General features: G+C 43.4%; 2 protein-coding genes across 2 annotated transcripts in view; one reads left to right on the top strand and one right to left on the bottom strand.

Moving 5' to 3' along the window:
• The window catches only part of SPPL3 (signal peptide peptidase like 3), a 64,254-nt gene extending 63,102 nt beyond the window's left edge, over positions 1-1,152 (bottom strand). The window contains exon 1 of the mRNA XM_009888611.1: positions 1,108-1,152. Coding sequence (XP_009886913.1) covers positions 1,108-1,152 — 45 coding nt within the window. The remainder of the gene's footprint in view (positions 1-1,107) is intronic.
• A 3,878-nt stretch (positions 1,153-5,030) lies between these two features.
• The window catches only part of HNF1A (HNF1 homeobox A), a 15,098-nt gene continuing 8,214 nt past the window's right edge, over positions 5,031-11,914 (top strand). The window contains exon 1 of the mRNA XM_009888583.1: positions 5,031-5,499. Coding sequence (XP_009886885.1) covers positions 5,174-5,499 — 326 coding nt within the window. The 5' untranslated portion in view covers positions 5,031-5,173. The remainder of the gene's footprint in view (positions 5,500-11,914) is intronic.

Genomic DNA, 11,914 nt, shown 5'->3' with positions numbered 1-11,914 from the left:
AATGGTGAAGAATTATTAAAAGAAACCACTTCTCTGTGCTGCTTTTGCCAATGGAAATTTTACCACTCTATTCATGGAACTATACAGGCTCCCTCTGCTAGCACTTTATCGTAAATATATTTAGGGTTTTTTCCTTCTCTGTATGCTCCTTGAAGCCACATTAGACCAGCTTTATCCCAGTAATTTACTGTATTTTTTCAGCGTGTACACTTAATAATGGATATAATTCAGTAAATGAAGACATCAAAGGGAAAAATGGTGTTGATAGAAGAAGTCAGGCTTTGGGAGTCTGTTCTGCCTTCTATTCTGTTCACAGGACTCTGCTGTCCGTTACTTTGGTTTTGCTCTAGTGTAGTAAGGAGAATACAGACCAATAAGTGTAAAATAAGAATGATGTTCCTATTGTATAGCCATTTATACTTTCATGCAGTCATTCTTAGTGTTAAGTAATCCAGCTAGTACCAATCCAATCAACTACTTTATTACGTGTAGGGGAGAAGGAATTACATTGGAACACTTAATCAATATCAGTTAATCAATACAATAATATTTGCTAACAAAATAGGATTCTGTTAGAGGAACCCACGACTTCCTTGCCTGTAAGGATACCGGAGAACGCCAGGAACCCAGTTTTATAAGATAGCTGTCACACAGTGTTATCAGACTGTCTGCTACTTCAGGAGAAAAGAAGAAAATCATAAAAGAAAATGCACGGAATCATAGAATAATTTGGGTTGGAAGGGATCTTTAAAGGTCATCTAGTCCAATCCCCCTGCAGTGAGCAGGGACATCTTCAACCAGATCGGGTTGCTCAGAGCCCTGTCCAGCCTGACCTGGAATGGTTCCAGGAATGGGGCATCTACCACCTCTCTGGGCAACCTGGGCCAGTGTGTCACCACCCTCAGTGAAAAAAAAAGTCTCCCTTATATCAAGTCTAAATCCACCCTCTTTTAGTGTAAAACCATTACCCCTTTGTCCTATCACAACAGGCCCTGCTAAAAAGTTTGCTCCATCTTTCTTATAAGCCCCCTTTAACAACTGAGAGGCTGCTACAAGGTCTCCCCAGATCCTGCTCTTCTCCAGGCTGAACAACGCCAACTCTCTCACCCTGTCCTCACAGCAGAAGGGGTCCAGCTCTCTCATCATCTTCATGGCCTCCTCTGCACATGCTCCAACAGGTCCACAACTCTCCTGTACTGGAGAGTACTCTCTACTCCAGAGCTGGACGCAGTGCTCCAGGTGGGGTCTCCCCAGAGCAGAGCAGCAGGGCAGAATCACCCCTCAAGTTGTATTTAAGTGTACGTAGGACAATGCAAAGTAGTTGAACGTGTTTAAATAATCTTTATTAAACTTGCCATTAAAATAAAATAGAAATCAGACTTCTTGTGATTACTAATTGATATATTTCTCCAATCTGCATCCAAACTGATTTGTTAATGTAAGCCTGCTGTTAAGCTGACCAGCTTAATGTTGTAAAGCTGCTCATGCCTTGTCAGCGAAGCACTGAATTTGAGGGGTCTCAACCACGATATTAATTACACCTAAGGAAAAACAAGCAATTCTGCAGGAAAAAAAAAAAAAACAAAAAAAACCACAACAGCGCAAACATAAGAAAAACAAGCAGGTGTCTTCAAAAGTTTCCCCTATCACAATTACCAAGATCACGTTAGTCAGGGTGACCTGAGAATCAAGTTACGGCCCAGCAAATTGTTGCAATTAAGGAAATCAACATCTACTAAGCACTGTTAATAGATGAAAATGTGTATAGTAGACCCAAGTCCTTTTCTTTCAAATATTCATCCTCAAGGCAAAATCCCCGAGTACAATTCAGTGACAAGAGAATGCTGTCTGGATTACAGCACTCTACAATTTAGCTCTTGCTCTCTACTAGAATTATAATCTAGCTGGTTAAAGCTTTGCAGCTTCCACCTCTGCTATTCTTAGTACCTCACAACTGCATATTGTGGCACTCGTAATAATCTGAGAAATACGATATTGCAATTCTTAGTGCCAGGATATAAAATAGGGGTGCTGGTTAATTCGCAGCAGGAGTCTCCTTCCTGCTTCCCAAATGTTCAGTCTGACTGTTAGCAATTTATAACATTTAAGAAACAGTGAAAAGCTCACTAGTTTTCCTGCATTGACGAATCTGAAGTACTTAATGGTGTGCTGAACCATTCACTAGCAGAGTCTGGCAGCTTGCAGTGAATATAAAGTTGACACTGTAGAAGTCTACTTGTTGTTTTGTTAATTGTCCAGGCTCCAGCGGTTTGAGATGGACAATTTTAACAGACCAAGGGAAAAAGCCCTTCAGGACAAAGTGATAGAGAATATTTACCTCCTCCTCAGTATTTGAAAGGTTTCCATATTCAGCTAAGGATTCTCCACACGGCATCCAGTTGTAGCATTCAGTGAGGTCCTAACATACAAACAGATGTTCATTTCTGGTTTTATAGACTTCAAAGTTCACTAGTTTCAAGTTTTAAAAACCTCTGCAGCTGAAGGTCTTCAAGGCAAGCAGAAGCAACAGGACTTCTGGGTGCGTAAGGAATCCTTGAAACCACACAATACAGGCAGATAATTTGTTGCTATGTTTTCTTCTCTTTACAGTTTCCCTTGACAAATATTGCTGTACTTTGTCTAAACTTAATGGTCTGTGTCCTCGTCTCCCCTCAAGTGTACAACAGGTAGATATACTTACAGAACATAGATTGGACAATCTTTTAGACAAGAACAATGATAATATTTCCATCTTAGTTTAGATAAAAGACATCACCACACAAAAGAAAGACAGAAGTAAGTAACACAGTATGACAGAATCTTCTGTGTCACATATTGCAGGAGGCTCACAATCCGCTGTCTCTATTTGCAAAGTCCTTGAATTATAAGGATGTATCATGCAGAAACTATATGTCATGGCTGGATACCGTAACTACAGTTAACAATGACTGTTATTGAGCCAGTATGTCTATCGGGGGGGAATTAGGAAAATTGTAATAAAAAATAAAACGCATGGAACTTGTATTAAAGCATCAATAGGACAATGCCAAAAAAAAAAAAAGCCCACATTCTTTAAATACTCTTTCTTAAGAGTATGACAAAAAAAAGAGTTTAGAAACTAAAGATGTCTTTTTATGTTAAAGTTCACTTGAAAATTTCTTACTTTAAATATTTTTACATGGACTCCAAATTGTCACTTCTTTTTAGCCACACACAGAGAGTCCTCTGTATCCGTTGGTGTTTTTTTAACTCAGTGCAGCGAGGTGACCTGGTACTCTGTGCAGATGCCATCTGAAACAAAAGTGAACAGTTAACAACAGTCCTGGTAGAAAGAGTCAGCCCAGCCGCAGTGTGCTGTGCCTGGAGGGAGGAGGGGGTACAATCTGCAAAGGAGCTCTGTGCTTCAGCTGCTGACTTAGCATGTTGTCAGCATGAGCCTGGAGAGCATGGCTAATGGTGCCCACAAAGGGAAAACAGGGGCCAAGGTCACTCTGCAGCATTGTCTTGGGACACTACTCAGTTTGGGGACAGTCACAGAATTCACAGAATTGTTAGGGTTGGAAGAGACCTCTGGAGATCATCTAGTCCAACCCTCCTGCCAGAGCAGGGTCACCTACAGCACGTTACACAGGACAGCGTCCAGGTGGGTTTTGAATGTCTCCAGAGTGTGAGACTCCACCACCTCTCTGGGCAGCCTGTTCCAGTGCTCCACTACCCTCAAAGTAAAGAAGTTCCTTCTCATGTTAAGATGGCTTGGCTACTTGGCTCCTCTTAGTTTAGGCTTGATAGGAGCATATAAAGAGGCACAAGTAGCTGCTCCTAGGACACCTCCACTGAGACAATAGTTTTAAGTCCTTCTCCTGTTGATCACACAAAGAATCATTTGCATGAGATGCTCGTGCATCAAGTCCACATCAAGTTATTCCCTAATTTCGCCACTCAAAGTAGATAGATTCGTTCATAGATTTTCAGACCAGAAAAGACAATTTAGTCATAAGGACTCTCGAAGAACTGCACTAAGTGACTCCAGCTGAGCTAGCAAGCATGTGCTAGGAAGTCACCCAACAGGTGGAAGCACAACCTTAGAGGTTCTGGTATCAAGAGGGGCTGGAGGTAGGTGATAAATGGTAACCACAAGCCTGCCCAGAGCACTTCTCAGAAGAAGGGCAACTGATGATAGGACAGGGACTTTCAGCATGAACCAACACCCAGGGCTATTCTCTATCATGTGCTTGAATCACAAGCTGAGTGGGGCAAGCCCTGTAATCCCCCAAATTATGTGGGCATACTGCTCTTGCTCGTCAGTTAAGCAGTAAACATAGCAAGTTATAATGGAGGTACTAGTATTTGCATATCAAGATACCCAGCAAGCCAGAGCCAGAAGTGAAAAAGTTATTTAACACTTGATGCTCTGCGACAGAAGTCAGCTGGAGATCCAGAACATCCTGTCAGTCTTGGGAACATCCATACGAACCCAGTGGTCACACTTCCCTGCTGGGGGGGGTGCACAAAGGCTAGCGAAGCTGCCAGCGTGGCTTTCTCTCAGCCCGAAGCCTTTGGCAGGGGCTGAGACTGGCTGAACCTCCCCACAGCCAGAGCTGTAAGCGGGCTCTGCGATCTTCCAACAGCAGCACCTTCTCCTCAACCGGGCACCGCCAAACGCACCTCTTCCTTTGGGTACTCCACCTCCTTCCTTCTCGAAAACTAATGGGGCCATATTTCTAGTTTTCTTTCCATAGCTTACTTTTCTTTCGCATGCTGCAGACCTTCTATCCCTTCATTTTACCCTCCTTCTCTCTTCTGCTTCCCTCCCTTTCCCCCTCCCCCTGCTTTCTCTCCCTCTGCACTTTGTGAACTGCTGCTGCAGTGCTGAAGTCCAAAGTTCAGTAACTTGCTAAGCACACAGATAAATATGAACCTTGGAGAATTTACATTGCTCCAATGTAAACAGATAGCCAAGGGTCCCTTTATCAGCACTGGCTCAGGACAGTCGTGGGGGGTCTGAAGTGGCTCAATTTTGTATTTTGTTTTTTTTGGGGGGGCGTAAAGGCGGGAGGCTGTGCTGTGCCCACTCTCCTGACAGTCGAGCGTGTTACCTCGGGACCATGGTGTAGGGACGCTGGAAGCAGGATAACCCGCATTTCAAATCCAAGAGACACCAGCCTGAAGAACCATGGTCTCGAAGCTGAGTCATCTTCAAGTGGAGCTACTGGGAGCGCTGCTGGAGTCGGGGCTAACCAAGGAGACCCTCATCAAGGCGCTGAGCGAAGTGGAACCCTACGTGCTTCAGAGTGAAAGTCAGCGCGCTATCAATGCCCTCCAGACAGAGAAAGGGGAACCCTGTCCCGACATTCCCAATGGAATGGGGGAGTCCAGGTTATCGGAAGATGAAACCTCTGATGACGGGGAGGAATTTACCCCTCCAATAATGAAGGAGCTGGAAAACTTGAGCCCTGAGGAGGCTGCTCACCAGAAGGCTGTGGTGGAAAGACTATTACAGTAAGGACAGATTTGCTGCTCCTCTTTGCTGCTTTCTTGCACTCTTCCCTCTAAATCTTTTTTCCTTTCCCCTTCCCGCTCAGTGTCCCAGGTATTCACAGTTGATCCAGCTGCACAGAGACAGTCTTCATCCATGCCAGGACTAGCAGCCCCACACCACTCCCCAGATTCTTTATAAATGCTCAGACCTTCCTTTCATCTCACATAAAATGCATGGAGAAAGCCATAGAGCCTGATTACATATTTGAAGTGCTTCTATCATCAGGCTTCAGAACAGTCTGAGGCCTGTATAACTCTCATCTCTCTGACTGAATGTTGGATTTAAATTTTTAATAGGATTCACGATTTCAATCATCAGGGGAGGAAAAAACAACCAAAAAACCTGGTCACTGTTAACTAATGCTATATTTGCTTGAGGATGTACGGTAAAGTGAAGTTGTAATGTTTCCCTGCCATATTTAAGGAGATTAATATAGTTAATTTTACTGGGTTTTGCTATAGATTATTCATCCAAGACAAACCAAGAGAACTTTTTCTTGTCGTTCTTGTGAGTGCAAAGTTCTCCTGACTTCAGTGGGGGATTTTCTTGTAGAAAGAGCACACACCAAATACATGCAGAGGCTAAAACCTGGGCAGAACACTCTATTCTACCACCCACTGCGTGTCACAACTACAAAGTACATCTGCAGCAACAAGTACAGGTTTTACTGCCACACAAATTTGCCTTTGCATACAAGCATTTCTGAAATCAAAAGACAGGAAGACTTCCCCCAAACCAATAAGCCTCATTACAGACTCAGAGAAACATTCACCAGGATTCCCATTTGGGATTCTTGCTGGGATACAGTTCCCTTGGGCAACTTAAGAGATCCAAGCAAGGATCAGTTCCATCCAACCTATCTATCACAACAGAAGCAGAATCTTGCCCATCTGTTGTGGGGGTGTTTTGAAATGACAAGCTGATAGAAGACAAAAAGATGCAGTAACATACTGCACTTAAAATCTTCACTAAAACTGAAATCCATCTAGAGAATTTCTCCGGCTTTCTGATCACTCCCTTTCATGTGCAAAGGAAATTAACATAAAATATAACAACAAGAAGCAAACATCAAATCCCACCACAAAAGGCCAGAACTAGAAGAAAAGCATTACAAGAGAGTATTCACTGTAAATACTTAGGAGAAGAAAGTTCCCTGGCAGATTGGGAGTTGATGACTCTGCAGTACCCATAAGAGGAAAATTCACTGGATCAGCTCTTACCTGGGTGGGGAAAACATTCCCAATAATTCAGTCTTCTTTCTGGCCCAGTACGTCTCTCATGTCTTGCCCACTTCCAACTCTGTCACACCTTTTAGTCTCCTCTGTTCCCTTTACCGCTTTCCCACCCTTTCGACCTATTTCCCTTCTCTCCTCACGTTTGCCTCCGCTGCTCTCCCTCCCATTCTGTTGTCTTCTTGGCCAATTCTCTCTCCCCCTTCCACTCTTTTTCTTCCCCTCATCCTTGTCTCCTTCTCATCTTCCTGAGTCTGCGTACAGGTCTTGGGGTAGTTTGAGCCCAGTGGCACCGGGCGGGCCCTGGCTAGTTACTAATTATCCAATGGCTTTATTATTTCTCTTTTGTCTTATAAATTTATAGATGAAAAGACCCTGATAAGCCTTTTGATCATTAACTTCTGATGGTTTATCAGGTGTATCTTCACAAAGGAAGCCATGGAAGTTGAAGAAGAGCACCTGGCTTCATCCCGTTTTCTGTAATGAATGGGTGAAGCAGGACTGAAGTGCCATCCGCTGTGATCTAAGAACAGACACACGATGGAGGCAATTCCTTCCTGCCACCCTCACTTCAGCATGAATTCTGGTTTCTGATCCACCCTGTCTTTCTAGGACCTTGCTGCCAGCTTTCCTGTGCTTACTACCGGCTCAGCACAACGGTCTTACCTCTCTTGCAAACCTGTGATATTAATGCTTTCCAGTGCAGTGTCTCACATGTCTTGATCTCAAGACAGTCAGTTGAGCTCCATTCCCGTTTAACAAATGGGAACTGAGGTACAGAGAGATTCTATGAGCTACTCAAAACCCTAAGACAGAACAGAGAGGACTGGGCAAGAACAAGGATCTAAGCGTCATACTGGGTCTTAACTGCAAAGCTTTATTCTGAAACATCAGAGTTTTCTTTCATCAGTCTCCCGTATCACAGGATAGAGCATTTTACTTCTGCTGTTGAGGACAGTATGAGGGGACCAGAAGCCTCTGTTTCAGCAAGAAATTACAAGTATACTTATGGAGGAATACAATAGATCAAAATTAGTCAAGGTAAAATGAAAATAGTAGGAAGTCTGTATTGACATGTTTCAAATTTCTGGTCAAAGATTAAAAAAAAAAAGCAACTGTATGTCTGAGAATCTATTTGAAGCATCTGAACTAGTATGGGGTTTGACAATATGTAAGCAGTTGTTAGCTCTAATAAACTTTTTTTGCTTTTAAGAACAAACCTTGCCATTAATAGATGCCTAGCGGTAACGTCCTTAGAATAGTACTATAAGTATTGTAAGAAAGGGCAGAACAGTCTATAATGGAAATGACTCCCAGTAATAGATAAAAGGAAGGTAGGCAAGAATCTCCATGCCCAGCGATTCCCAGTAAAACTTCAATGCTCTCAAAGCTATTTCAGCATCTACACAAGGACTTCAAATCCAGAAACCAGATGGAGGCACTTCTGCCTTTAGGCAGAAGCCTCTTTGGGCATTATTAACAATTCCTGGCTAATACTGTAGACCACATTTTAACAGAGAGATTGACTTGTGGGCAGCTATTAGTGACACAAGAAAGTCTTTGTGGTAACTGCAGCCATTGCTTATAAAGTAGAGTCAGGGAAGTGCCTGTTGCTAGGCTTTCCAGGAGCTGGAAAGGAAAAAAATGACAGCACCGAGAGACCAAGTATGTCCTCCCAGGAACACTAAAGTTGAAACCATAGTTTGGAAAGCACTAGTCAAAGCTGAGTAAAACAGGATGTAGAGAAGATACGCCCACACCACTTTGTGCACCTGTGGGCACTGATTAGATTTTGTCCCTACAGAAAAAAAAAACCACACCAAACCTAAAGGCAGTTCAGACAAAGTTAATACCTCTAGTGAGGAATTAACATCCTTTCATTTTGTCACTTAATCTGTCTCACTGATCTTCCATAAATTTAGTTTGAATAATAACATTCTTTCCAGATCACTCCACACAGAAAACAAATTGCATCTGTGCTAAAGAATAAATAGCTCAGTAGGGAGATGGAGCTGTGTGGAGTAATTCCTAGATATTCCCTGGAGTGGAAAGCAAGAGAGAAGCTACCTGGGAGGAAGGGACAGATCATGCTACCACAGGTACAGCAAATGGAGAGGGGTATAGCAATAATTCACGTGTTGGGCAAGGGGTGAAATTCCATTAGGAAAGAGAAAAATTGAGATAAGCAACAGATTTCCCCCGGAGGCAGGGATAAAAGCATGTTTTCCATGAGGAAAAAAGAAAACAAAGATAAAATGATAAAGGCTCAGTCTTTTCCCCATGTAAGCAGTGTCTCAGAAGGGCTCTAGATGGGGAATCTGGAGATGAAGCTGCCACACCCCTTTCATTTCCACATATAAACCAAGATGAGGCAAACCAGGCCAAGTTCAATAGAAAGGAACCCTACTGGGATGGTCTTACCTTCCCTGCTCTCTGCCTAGCCCGGCTCCAGGCTGTGCACTGACATCAGTGAGGGTTGTCTAGATGCTCCAGAGGAAAGGGCCAGAGGATGGTCCTGTGTACTTCACAGCTCTGAACCTCTGTTTAAGCAAGGTCTGGTCCAAAGCAGCAATTCAGAACCCACCTCAGGGAAACGAAGGCTTCTCTTGCCTGAGAATCCGAGAACAGGAAAGAAGGAAAGGAGAGACAGAGAGAATGAGGAAGAGGAGGGAAAAGAAAGGAACAAAAGAAAAAGAAAGAAAAGTCAAGAAGAGTGAAGGAGGGAGAAGGTCCCCTGAATGTTACATCTCCAGCTCTCTGGAATGGGTTTTCTTTAATGCTAACAACTTGATATTTACTTTCCATTTAAATTTGAGATGTTGCTATAAATTATCAACCAGCCTCTTGTTCCCTTTGAGTTTATAACTAACTACCTGGGTTACTTATTGTTCAGGTAACAAAAGGGAGGTGAAAACGCCCTTAAAAAGTGACCTCAGAACTAAGAAAATGGGAAGCTGGCATGGAGAGAGGACCCAGGCCCCTGTGCTCGAGATGAGCCAGGAACAGGGGCTACGCTCAGATGGCAAGAAGCAACTGACAGCAGGAGAGCAAGACTTAGGAAGAAGGAAGTAAAAACTATCTGAGTGAGAAGAATTTGGTGACAGAGATTGGACCTTGGAGAACAAGAGAAAAATGGGGAGGTAGCTTGCATCTGGTGAGAAGGGGAAGCTAAAATGCAGAAAACAGGCTCGGAGATAGAAAAGCAGAGCTTGAGCAAGGCAGACTCATTTCCGCAGTTCTGACCCACTGACGCAATTGAGATTTTAGTGCAACTACGAACAGGAGAACTATGTTTAGGGTGAAGTCCTACCCTCTGACAGTCAATGACAATCTTACCTCCAGTGAAAGAGTGAAGGTTTCAACTTATGATGTCTTAGTCAATGGTGAAGGCTCTGTAGGTGAAACTATGTATTTGGGCAATGGTTCACACAAGGGTTCAGCTGACCAACCGCCATCACTTGTTCTGTGATGTAACCTTGGGCCTAAAGGAATTGCTGCATTGATACGACAGCCTGTGCTTTGACAACATAGAGTAGCAAGGCTTTCATACCACCGTCCTATGAAATCATACTGTACTGAGATTCCCCTGCACCATTTTACCTCACAAAGCTCCCTGCTTTGTTTCAAAAGACAACAGGAAAAACCACAGGGCTTTAACCACTGACAGAAGAGACTCACAGATCCTTCCTGCTTTATTCCTACCCTAAATAAGTGAGGATCTTGACAGGGGAGACCAAAGTGACTCGTGATTGGGGTGCAGGAAGGAAATCACCACGTAACAGAGGTTTCCATCAGTGGTATCACAGTCCTTCCTCTTCCCATCTGAGCCAGAACTCAAATCTAAGAGACCAGAAGTTGGAGCCTTTTCTCCTTTGTACAGGAACTTGTATAACAAAGTCAGGGTGCAGGTGCTGGCCAGACTATCACCAATACAAAGGGAGCAGATCAGTCCTTGGTTTGGACAGCAGCAGAAAAAAAAACAAACAAAAACACACTGAGGAAAGATAAACTTTTGTAAGTTCAGCCCAATTTGAGGCTTTTGAAAGACAAAGATGGTTAAGGGAAGAAGCTAGAAAATAGAAGCCTCTACAGCAAGCGTCCCATCATAAAAGAGAAACAAATGTTCCTATTTTAAGAAAGCAGGATCTTCAGAAAGCTGTAACTGACACCGCTTCTGTCACACTTTAACTGCAATGGAGCTTGCTCCTTGGACTATCCAACCGCTGGGAGAGAGGCTGCAGGGGAACAGAGATAAGGGTGTTTGTACTGAGAGAACAGGTGTGGACTTTGTCCTCCTTATCACTCTGCAGCCTCTGGCAACCTCCTGAGTCAACAAAGCAATGAACAGTACGGTTGTTGCCTGTTGCTCAGACCTGTGTGTTCTTGTGAGTTTCTGCACAATCGTAGGTACCTCCCCCCCCCACCACCACTGCTTCTTTGATGCTGGTGGTGGATGTGACACCCGTGTATTTCTACAGCACGGGTACCATTTCCATGAGACGTTTCACATAGAAAACACATAAGGATGCTCTTAAAAGTTAAAACTGAGCCAAAGGTTTTTCTGTAGAGAGGCTCCTGCACTGTTTGGATCTAGACTGCCTGGTTTCACATCTTTCTGTTTCTACTGTGATTTTCAGCTCTGGTGAAATCAATACACACAAAAAAGTCAGTCACGCTTTCTATATTTTCCTTAGGAACCTTCATGGATATTCTAATTGGAGATTCTAAAAATCAGAGATTCATATTCATTATGAAATCCTGAATCAGATTAGCTTCTCAAGTTTTCTGATTAAGTCCCAAATAGGGCACTATTCCCTCAGCTGTTACCCCAAAGGAGGGTGGCAATAGGAGGAATTAGTGGTTTGGCTGTTATTCTTTATTGCATTTAGAATCTTAAGTGGATGTAGATGTGAATCAGTCGAATAACATGCAGCACATGTGCAAGAACATAATCCTGGATGGCTTGGTGTATACATATGCGTACATAGCTGCCACGTGACAGGATCATGCAAGCCAGTTTTCATTCCTTGAATCACTGCAAGGCAACCCAACCTGGACCAGAACCAGGGCATGAGCCAGGTTCAGCCTAATATCACAATAAATCAGTCTTGGCAAATTAAGTACATCTACCCCAAGCATCTAT

This window comes from Charadrius vociferus, unplaced genomic scaffold (genome assembly GCF_000708025.1).
Source record: "Charadrius vociferus isolate BGI_N301 unplaced genomic scaffold, ASM70802v2 scaffold917, whole genome shotgun sequence".
Lineage (NCBI taxonomy): Eukaryota > Metazoa > Chordata > Aves > Charadriiformes > Charadriidae > Charadrius > Charadrius vociferus.
This window is presented reverse-complemented; position numbering and strand designations above follow the sequence as displayed.